This window comes from Manacus candei, unplaced genomic scaffold (assembly GCF_025592945.1).
Source record: "Manacus candei isolate 608988 ecotype Guabito, Panama unplaced genomic scaffold, ASM2559294v1 h1tg000028l, whole genome shotgun sequence".
Lineage (NCBI taxonomy): Eukaryota > Metazoa > Chordata > Aves > Passeriformes > Pipridae > Manacus > Manacus candei.
The window spans coordinates 13,230,748-13,241,687 of NW_026138076.1; the positions used below are offsets into that span (position 1 = coordinate 13,230,748).

At 35.0% G+C, this 10,940-nt stretch overlaps 1 protein-coding gene across 6 annotated transcripts in view; it reads left to right on the forward strand.

The window, feature by feature from the left end:
* The window catches only part of SLC7A2 (solute carrier family 7 member 2), a 55,441-nt gene that overhangs the window by 39,377 nt on the left and 5,124 nt on the right, over positions 1-10,940 (forward strand). For 4 of the 6 annotated variants that reach the window (XM_051790328.1, XM_051790331.1, XM_051790329.1 and 1 more), the window contains exons 5-11: positions 254-390; positions 1,050-1,272; positions 3,745-3,884; positions 7,751-7,853; positions 9,243-9,448; positions 9,756-9,922; positions 10,534-10,642. In XM_051790328.1, coding sequence (XP_051646288.1) covers positions 254-390; positions 1,050-1,272; positions 3,745-3,884; positions 7,751-7,853; positions 9,243-9,448; positions 9,756-9,922; positions 10,534-10,642 — 1,085 coding nt within the window. Of the gene's footprint in view, positions 1-253; positions 391-1,049; positions 1,273-3,744; positions 3,885-4,290; positions 4,428-7,750; positions 7,854-9,242; positions 9,449-9,755; positions 9,923-10,533; positions 10,643-10,940 lie in introns of all 6 variants that reach the window. The other 2 variants (XM_051790332.1, XM_051790330.1) reach the window with 1 other exon arrangement.

Genomic DNA, 10,940 nt, shown 5'->3' on the forward strand with positions numbered 1-10,940 from the left:
TTATCACAAACTTCAAAGTGAGTAAGATGATGGTTACTTGATTCGTATATTCTTCCTTTTGCTGTTATTTTTGTCTTTCTTACAAGCTTGGACATAAAAATGTCATCTCGTGCAGTTTTGTAAAGCAGAACTCTGTCTTGACGAGAACATTTTAACATGTTTCTCTAGAGTGATAGGATAGGAGAGTGCATGTGTTTGTCCTACCAATAATGAAAAATAAGTTCTCCTTCTGCTGTGTTTTTCTTCTTCATAGGAACATCTCATCCTATGAAAATGTGACAAGTATATATGGGAGTGGTGGCTTTATGCCATATGGTTTCACAGGAACATTGGCTGGTGCTGCAACGTGTTTTTATGCTTTTGTAGGATTTGACTGCATTGCAACAACTGGTATAGTATTTATATGTCTGTGTATATATGTTTAACATGATTTTTTTGTAAAAAAAAAAACATAAAACCCACAAACAACATAAATATCTGTCTACTCTTCTTACTTTGCTCTCTTCCAAACCTTCTTCAGTCTGTGTAGAGTGAACCTAAGTTCACTCCTGAATGTGGCTATAGTTATGGGAGGAAGTAGGAGATTTTGCTTATTTTCTTCCTGTTCTAAAGAAATTAATTGCTGCTTTCTAAGTCTGAGAAGTGCTTAGCATACAATTTTTCTGCTCAGATAATGTTAATCACTTGCTCACTTTTACAATTTTCTGACATGAGGTGTCTCTTCTAAAGGCTGGCTTGCATATGACTGATAGGGAATGAGTACATTGAACTATAAATTGTAGGTAAATAACTAGAAATACTGGGCTCTGAGTAGTCTAGAAATATAATGTATTTTATGTTCTTTAATTTACCTCTATTTTAATGCTGTTTCTGACAACAAAATAGTGAGTTTTGTTCTGTGTCTCTCAGCTTATTTCACTCAGATTTTTAAAACTTCTATTACAGATATGACTTAGATTAACAAACAATTTGTCTTTGATGTTATCTTTTAAAGCTGAAGGCGCAAATTCATAAGAATTTTTTGATGGGTTTTTCCCCCCTTTTTTCAGGAGAAGAGGTCAAGAATCCTCAGAAAGCCATACCTATAGGAATTGTGGTGTCCCTGCTTGTCTGCTTCATGGCCTATTTTGGGGTTTCAGCTGCACTGACACTTATGATGCCATACTATCTGCTGGATGAGAAAAGTCCTCTGCCAGTAGCATTTGAATATGTTGCATGGGGTCCTGCTAAATATGTTGTAGCAGTGGGATCCCTCTGTGCTTTGTCTACAAGGTAAAGACATAGAAATACTGATTTTGCTGGGAAAAGCTGATGAATAATATATTACATTTATATGTATGTTCACATGTTCATTTTGAAGGCTCAGTCCATGCAAAGAATTAGCAGTAAGTATTATAAGCAAGTTTTATACTTCATCAGGTCTACATCACAGTAGCTGCATTAATTTAGGTTTCTTTTTTTTTTTAAACTGTACTGTTATTGAACTCTATCTCTTTGGTAGAAACTTACTATTAAAGTATGTATTTTCAAACATATGACCTGCAAGTTATCTTTATTAACTGGTAAAATCAACCTCACCCATTTTGTCTTTTTTTGCTGTCCATTCCTGATGACTCAGCAGCTCTATGGGCTCTGTGCATTTACAGGCAAAATTGAAGAGAGGATTAACTAAACTCCACTCCTCATCTTTTTTGCCTGTCTCTGTTTTCCTCCAGTAGCCAGTCTGTCTTCTGACATCATCCTTTCCTGTGGTTTCTGTGTGGGTATTTGTGATATAGATTATAACTGTCAAAATATTATAATTTATTCCCCTTTGTGAAACTGTGGATGTAATCTTAACATGTTACTTTGATTAAAAAGATCAGGGAGGGCATGAGATATATTAGTATGTATTCATATATATTACACCCCAATTTTGATGTGGTATAAACGCTTTCATAGAATAGAGAATTGCTCGATACTTAAATTCAGGGCCTGAAAAATGCTGATGCCAATCTTTTACCTGAGCTTATGTAAGTAAGGAGCCATTTGTGTAAGCTTTGGTGGTAAGAATACTGGCTGCCTTTCCACAAAGGCAAACATGATGCCTGTGGAAGCACTAATGCTAACAGCACTCCAAGATAACCTTGTAAGCAGCCTGAAGATGATGAGCATGCTGGCTGTGGACAGTGGTTTAAAGGAAAGGAATATTTAGATATAGGAGGGGATAGAAAAAGGAAATAGTTCCAGAATGATGTTAAAAGAATTGTAGAGCTGACTGAAGAATGTCACAGTTAGACATTTCATCCTGGGATTATAGTTATTTTCTATCTAGTTGTCATGGTCCCCTCAGTTTGGAGGGTTTTACTGATTTTTTCCTTTACACTGATAAATAATGAAAGTTGCATAGAAGCAGAAACTAAGTTAAAGAAATTAATATTGGAAAGCAAAATGAACTGAGATGGTAAAATGCTTTTTTAGAAATTTGGACTATTAGTCTATTTTTCCAGTGTATTCTAGTGAAGAATTATATTTTCTTCTGTGGAGAGATTAATCTTTCAGTCTGTTGACTGATGTCAGTTTAGAACAAAACAAAGGAAACCATATTTCATATTCCTCACTGCAGAGGTATAATTAAGAAAAAATGCTGGGATGATTCTTTTGGTTTATACAGTTACCTCATAGTATGTTATTTCATGAACGTGTTTCCTCAGGGTAAAGATGTTAATATTTACATTATATATATGAATGTACTAGAAGAAGGGTAGTTTAAATGAGTTTTACAAAGCTACAGCTGCAAAGAAACATTCTTTTTGGAAGGTACATTCATACATCAAAATCACTTCATTTGCAATAAAACTTCTCTCATGTCTAACCTTAACACTTGTGTCTCACAAGTATTACTGGATGTATTTAGCATCTGTGGTATGTAAAAGCTGTGCCTTCTTTAAGTGATACAGTCAATTCTGCAAAGTAAAAAAAGAAACCATTCACCTGGTTAAAAACTAGTGTGCTTGCTGCAGAGGTTATACTGGCTATAATTTTGCATTTTGTTTTCTTAACTAAAATTATTTCTCTTTGAGGGAGAGAAATCACCTAATTCAAGAAGTATGTTTAAGAGCTTCAAGTTATCAATAGTTTAAAAGCGTTCTGTGTTTTGCTAATAACAAATCTAAATTAATTAGCTTTACTTCTTCCAAAAAAAAAAAAATGAACAATCTTAATGAAGCTTGCCTAGAGGTGCTTTAATCGAAAGAAAAAAATCTGCCCAATATACTTGTATGGTGCTTACTTTGAATTACTGTTAATCAGCAGCCTCACATGAAAATACAGCGTGAAAGAGATGATACTAATGCTTATTTATTTGCTGCTGCTTCTGACTGACAGAATTTCTCCAGGAATACTAAAGCTTAATTTCATAGTTAGTGTGATCTAGAACATGTTTCTGGTCCACTAACACCCAAGAAGTATGGTGATGGCAAGAGTTATCTTGCTAATCTGAATTCTGCCTGATGACACAATTTCATTACCTAAATCAATTAAAAACCCAATAATTTTAAAAAAGCAATCAACTTTGCAGTTAAAAAAAATAATTCTATTTGTGTCTGACCTGTAGTACCTTGGGCTATGGGGCTTTCTGGTTTTGTCTTACAACCATACATTTTGTTTCTGTAGATGCCATTAATTAACATGGTTTACCTTTTCCATGATACAACTCTGCATGAACTGTGTTTGCCATGTTGCATGTGTTTGCTTTTTACTCAGTCTTCTTGGATCCATTTTCCCAATACCACGTGTAATCTATGCTATGGCGAAGGATGGGTTGCTTTTCAAATGTCTAGCTCAAATCAATTCCAAAACGAAGACCCCACTAGTTGCTACTCTATCGTCTGGTGCAGTAGCAGGTGAGACTAAGAGTTGATCATTGTAAAGAAAGGTGCACTGCTAAACATGTTGCATATATGAAAATAAACCACTGTTGTGCAGCTTTGACGTGCTTCAGACTGAAATGGTCAAATCTACTTGTTGCTAGGTAAAGTAGGCTACCAGTAAAACTTTTCTCTACTGCAGATTTTGTATCTGCTGGTTAATCTCGAGTACTTTCAAAGCCTAGGTTCAAAATAAACAACAACCAAAACCAAGAACATCAGTCAACCAAATAAAAAACCAAAAGCAGCAACACAGAGCCTAAGGAAAACTATACCTGAGCCCATTAACTCTTCCAAGCTTTCTTTTTGTGTAGTTGGGTTTACCAATAAAGCATTGTGCTTTTAATGACCTGTATTTGAACTATACATTTTTCTGTTCTAGTCTTCTCGGCTCTATGTTCCCTTTGCCCCGAATTCTGTTTGCCATGGCACGCGATGGTTTACTCTTTAGTTTTCTTGCCAAAGTGAGTAAGAGGCAGGCACCAGTTTCTGCCACCTTGACAGCAGGGGTCATCTCTGGTAAGCTCTCAAAGCCCGTGTTACTTAAAACTGAGATTTAAACACTCTATGCACGTGCATGGTACTTTATATTTTTGAAAAGGGCTGCTTGTTAATTATCCTTGCATGTACAATGGGAATAAAATTACTGAGTAATCAAAGGGTCTAAGAACTCCCGATCATGCAAATCATGGTGGTGGTGATGATGGCCTTAATGTCAAAGAATTTGATTTTTTTTTTAAATATTAACCCGTTGTAGGTGAATAAGCTTATTACTTAATCTGAGTCCCTTAGGCTGATGCTCTACTGACAGGGTTTCCTTGTCTGATGTACTCATAATATACTTATCACATCTATAAGGGAGGGGGAAAATAACTGACACATTTTTTATTATGAGATATAAGAAAAAAATTATATTTTCATCAGGGTCTATTTTCTTGTAAAATACAAAGATTTTTTTAATTGTCTTTCAGAGAAAATGATTCTGTTTTTGTAGAGGCTTACCAAGTTGTGGTTGAGGGATATGTGTGTATGTTGGGGGGTTATGTGTGTCTGCACATATATGTATACACATACATGCCTACATATATTTTAGCAAAACAGTATTTTGGGAGCTGTTGCCAACTCTTAATGTTGATTCTTGACATACAACTGTTTCAATTCTGTCCATACTTCTTGCAGAGGTACATGTAGCTGTGCCCAAATTCTGTCATTTAAGTGGAATGTCACAGAATCACAGACTATTCTGAGTTGGAAGGGACTCGCAAGGATCATCGAGCCCAGCTCTTAAGTGAATGGCCCATGTGGGCATCAAACCCACAACCTTGGTGTTAGTGCCATGCTCTAACCAACTGAGCTATCTCAGCTTATGTCTAATCACCCTGGAAAAATGGAAGCTCTAAAAGGATTTAACTCAAAGGCAAATAAATAAGTTTTTTAAGTAATTCAAACATGAAGCACATGCCTTAGAACATTTAGCAACCCTGGCTAAAATTAATCTCAAATAAAAGGTTCAGAAATGAGACCACAATATTTTCATTTATAGGCAGGGTATTTTCAGATGCCACAAGACTGGAACTGCTCACACCATGTACTTGACAATTATGCAGAAAGGCACAGTCATTGCCTGGAGACTTCCCACATGAAGCATTATTATCAGTTCCCTTTTCTTTGGTCAGAGTACAAATAAATTGCTTAGGGTTACTTTTATTGTTTCAACTTTATATTGTTTATCTTATCGACATATTCTCCTACAATAATTTGGAAGTGTGGTTTCGTGGGATAAAATCAAGATCTTTACCAGAAATCACAGTAATGATGAGAAGAATGAAAACCGTATTCCCCAGCTGGTAAAGTGGTTGATGCAGTTACACAGCCCTCACTCTAGCTATGCTGCAACCCTCATCGGACTGCTTTTAGAGAGTTTGGGGCATTTGGTGTGTCAACAGCTGATCTGAAAACAGCTTTATCTACTGCTGGAGAAAGAGTAATTTCTTCTTCTATTAAAAAAACCCACAACATACTTGGTAACTTGTGGCCAAAAATAGTTCTGCCAGAATAGTTATGGATGTATGCAACAGCTTATATGATCTGATTTTTCTATGCATTTGTAGCATGAAAGTCTTAGAGCTTTAAGAAATGTTAAGGAAATTAGATGTTTGGCCATTTAATTAAAGTTACCAGGTCAAGACTACAGCTGAGGCAACTGTCTCATGGTATTATGTGACTTACCTTTTCACAGGTGATAACTGCAATGGTGAAAGTCTAGCAAAATGTTTTGGTGTCAGTCCAGTTTCATCATAAATGGATCTACCATTGTCTCTTGGAGTAGAATTAAGAGAAGTGGAAAAGCGATACTGTGCCTTTTTTTTCTCTTAGTAAGAAACAGAGGCATTTTTCACTTTATCTCTAATGTTAAAGAACATTCTGGACCACAGAGTAGCCTTTTGAAGCTAGGATTAAAAATTAAATATAGCTACTGTACATGAGGTTATAGTAGGTTCTGTTCTTCCTCGGCTTTGCTTACCCATGCACTTTTGAACATGAAAAGTAGTGAGGTATTCAGAAATCTACTCCACAGATTAATTTTGGATTCAGGAACATCCACAGTCATTAAAGAAAACAGGATGGCCTTCCTTAATTGGAAAAGGAGACTCACAAATGATATAAAAATTCTGTAATCCAGCAGTTTTGTTTTCAGAATATCACATTTTGCTTCCTCCTTCGGGATCAAATACCAGGCGAAAATGTGTCTGTGTGTTTGTGCACTTATGCACCTGTTTACAGATACATTAACAAATAACAAATATTAACAAAAAAAATAACAAAAGTAACAAATATTAAATATAAATATTTCTGAATATAGAAAAATTTGGGTGTGCATATAAACACAGTGTATAAAGGCTACCTTTAAGTTTCTTTTGATGTTGAGATTTGATGTTTGAGATGCTTCAAAAAGTCTGCATCTCAAAAATGTTAATAAAATACAAATTGGAATTAGCCTTTCATTTAGTGATGGCTTCTGCTAATTTCTTGATGAACTATGTGCATCTGTGTGCAGACAGCATAGACAAAGACAGTCCAGAATCTCCAAAGGAATGTGACATTAGCTTTTATAGACACAAGATTTCTAGAATTACTCTCAGGATCATAAAAATTTCTGCCTTTGAGTTGAATGATCTTAAAAAAATTTATTCTTGTGAGATTTTGCTGGCCTTTCCTGAAGGCCACTTGAAAACTATTTTTAGTAGGACAACCATTAAAAAAAACCCAAAACACAAAACTATTTTATTTGAGACAACTTCTGAAAGTCCTTTCTACATAGAGCTTTTTCCCAGCTCAGCAGAAATTTTACACCCCAATGACTAACTGGGTCGGATTACTTTTCCTGGTTTGGCAGTGGGATCCATCTTTCAGCTTTGGTAAGATTCTGCTGCAGGATCTGAACCTCATCCTATAAAATATGTTTTTAATATGGCCCCATTGTGTGCAAATACTTATGTCCAAATAAGTCCAATATGAAGCGTTTGATTATGCAGCATGACTGTACGGCTCATTAGTGCCTATCTATAAAGATTAGATTCCCAACTGTAGGCAATTAGGTTTGGGAACTATACCAGTGGCTTCAAAAATGTGGTTTTAAGGATTACCATGATTTCACTCATACTGCTGTCCATAAAACAATGTAAAGTTAGACTCTGGACAGATTTGAAAATCTTAGCTTAAAATGTCTTAATATTAATCTTGGCACTTATGGTTTGACTTGATGGTCTTAAACATCTTTTCCAATCTGAATGATTCTATGTCAATCTCATGGAAATTTTGCATTATTTTTTCTGTTTTAGCTATAATGGCATTTCTGTTTGACCTAAAGGCTTTAGTGGACATGATGTCTATTGGTACACTTCTTGCTTATTCACTTGTGGCAGCCTGTGTCCTCATCCTTAGGTGAGTTAAAGACAGCCTTCATATTCTACTGTGATTTATTTTGTGTTGGTCAGTAAATAAAGAGAAGTCACATTTACAGGGCATGTTTTTTGCTAGATGGCCAATAGCTGTAAGTGTATAAATTATTTCTAAGAAGCAGTGACCCATCAAAGAAAGCAATGGTATATTCTCATGGAAGTAGAGCAGTTAGTCAAGTCAAAGCTTCATGTGAAATCTAAACACTTTTTATTTTCCAGAAGTAGTGTTGGTCCAAGCATTAGTCCCAAAGGTACTAAATATAAGCTTGTGTGCAGAATTCAACAAATGATATTTTGATATGAATACAATCTTTGCTTTACATCACGCCTATTACATTTTGGGGACTATATGTGAAAGGTGTAGATGCTCTAGGTCCTTCACAGGATGAACAAGTTCAAATAATTGCTTTGTTTTACACTAGCCAGAAATGTAAGATCAGAGAAGTGCTTCAAGATATGGTAGCCTTCAAAGAGAGAACAAATATTATCTCTCAAAGAAAGAGATTATAAATACTTCTCAGTAAAACTCTGGTATCTATCATGTTTGTAAACTGTGGAATTAAATTTATATATTGGTAGCTATAGCTCGCTTTATTATGTATTGTTCTTTTAAAAGAAAATTGTCCTTGAAAATTCAGTCTTTATTACTTAAGGGTAAGTGATTAACTTAGAAAAGTGTAACAGCTTAAATTCAGTTAAAATTCACTGTTGCAATAATCTACACTTTAAAAGAGAAGACTATTTTGTTCTATAGTGACTTATTTACCATATGTATTTTTAAAAATACACTTAAATGCTAACAAAGCAGATGTAAAATTTCAGTTTATGCAGTTAGTAGGCCTCTTACAGGATGGGAAACAAGTCAGGAACTTTCTCTGCTGTTGACCAACAGAGCCTGTCCCCTCTTTTTCTATGGGACTGGCCATTTATCTGACCCATTTGTGCATTCAGGTAGCTTTAAAAACTGTTCAAAAAATCCCCCCAAAACCCATCCAAAAAGTGAGTTGCTATAGTTTTTTTATATATGATACTGACTACCGATGCTATTGTGTAGGAGTCGGGTTACAGGAAGGATGCTGGATGACACCTTTTATATGCACCTCAAAGTAACATGTGACTCCCTTGACCAATTAACGAGGGCATCTCACTGCCCATGTGTGGGAGTACTTCGGGACTTCATTTCCCAGGATGCCTCATCCAGCATCCTTCCTGTAATCCAACTCCTACACTATTGCAGTACAGTTATAAATTGTGAAATTCTTATGCACTACTGCAAAGAATTTAGTATTTAAATACATTCCTAGATTCATATTGCTTCAAAACCCAAAGTAAGCTTTATGTTTTTTTATTATCCTGCTTGTTTTATGCATAGATACCAACCCACTGTAACCTATGAGGAACCAAAATATTCTCCAGAAAAAGCAGCTTTGGCTGCAGCTGAAAGGGGATCTGCAGTAAGTGAATCACAGATAAATATGATAGAAGAGAATCGCTTCAGTCTTCAGGCCCTGATTAATCCATCCAGTTTACCAACTGAGCAGACAGCAACTACTGTTAACTTTTTAGTGAGCCTCTTAGGTAAGTATTCAGCTGTCCAAACTCATATATGCATTAACATAAATAATGGAATTTTATTAAAGACAGAATTAAAAATTCACTGATAACATGCCTTCTTTCTGTCTTAATTAATTTGCTTTTATATAATGATTCTATGCCTTTATACTTCTTGATGGATTGATCTAATCTGCAGTCTAGTATATTTTCTTTTAATTAAACATATTCATGATAATACTACATATTGAAGACTTGCTATCAACTCTTCTTAAAAGTCACTTCCTCTTCAATGCAGAAATTGACTTTTTCTATAATTTTGTTTGTCATACAGCTTGCTTGGTTTGTGGCTTGAGTGTCCTCACTACATATGGGATTCATTTCATTGCTAACTTGGAGCCCTGGAGTATTGGCCTTCTTGCTGTGCTAGCAGTGTCCTTCATAGTTACCATTCTCCTCATCCAAAGACAGCCTCAAAACCAGCAGAAAATGGCCTTTATGGTGAATAACATATTTACTCTGTTATTCTCTAATGAGAGGTTTTGATGGATTCTAAGGGGTGGGACAGAGAACTCAGACACTGGAAAACAGTTCAGAAACTGATGAGAGTACAATCACTTGTCTGTGTTGTCAGCAGTCCTTTGGGCCACAATATAGTTCATACCTCCCAGAGTATAAGTCCTTTCATTTTGTGCTTTCACTTATGTTCTAAGATCAATTATTTAATGGAAATAATGAAGTATAGTGATGAAAGTCAAGGAATCTGGTGGAGCTGGAGATGCATTTCAGAAAGAAGTGATATGTACATAAATATATTTTTCAGCTGTAAATACAAGAATTTATTAGTATATGTTCAGCAGAAAACTGGAAAGTTTTTCTACAGCCTTAGAGAATATATATTAAACACAATGTATTTTAAAAGTTTTTAAGATATGTAGAAACTGGTGGTCAAACCCAATGAAAAAGACAATTTCACTATATAACAACGGCAAATAAAAATTCAATTCTTTATTAGTGGTTATATGTGTTACCTCTAGTTTTTGTTATATAACAGAAGTGTGATATGCAAAAAGTATATATTTAATATAAACATATTAAATATTTCCTTTTAGGTTCCACTATTGCCATTTTTGCCATCATTCAGTATACTGGTAAATATTTACTTGATGGTGCAATTAAGTGGAGAAACTTGGATTAGATTTAGCTTCTGGATGGCACTCGGTAAGTAATTCTGTTCATTTCAGTCACTTCATAAACTAGAAATCATGAATCTCATCTTAGAACATTCTTTTCCTTTAAATATTTGAAAAAACCTCTGTGATGTATTAAAAGTCAGCTTATATTTCTGATCAAAAAAGAGCATGCTTCAGAAGTATTTATATGCAGTCAAAATCGTAGATACACTTTTGAGGTAAAAAGAATTCCAATAAGCCACAATTTTTTTTCCTAGTAAGTATAGCCAAAATTATGTAGGAACCTGTTTGTAAAAGGTTTCTTTCCAGTATATCAGTCATTCTCC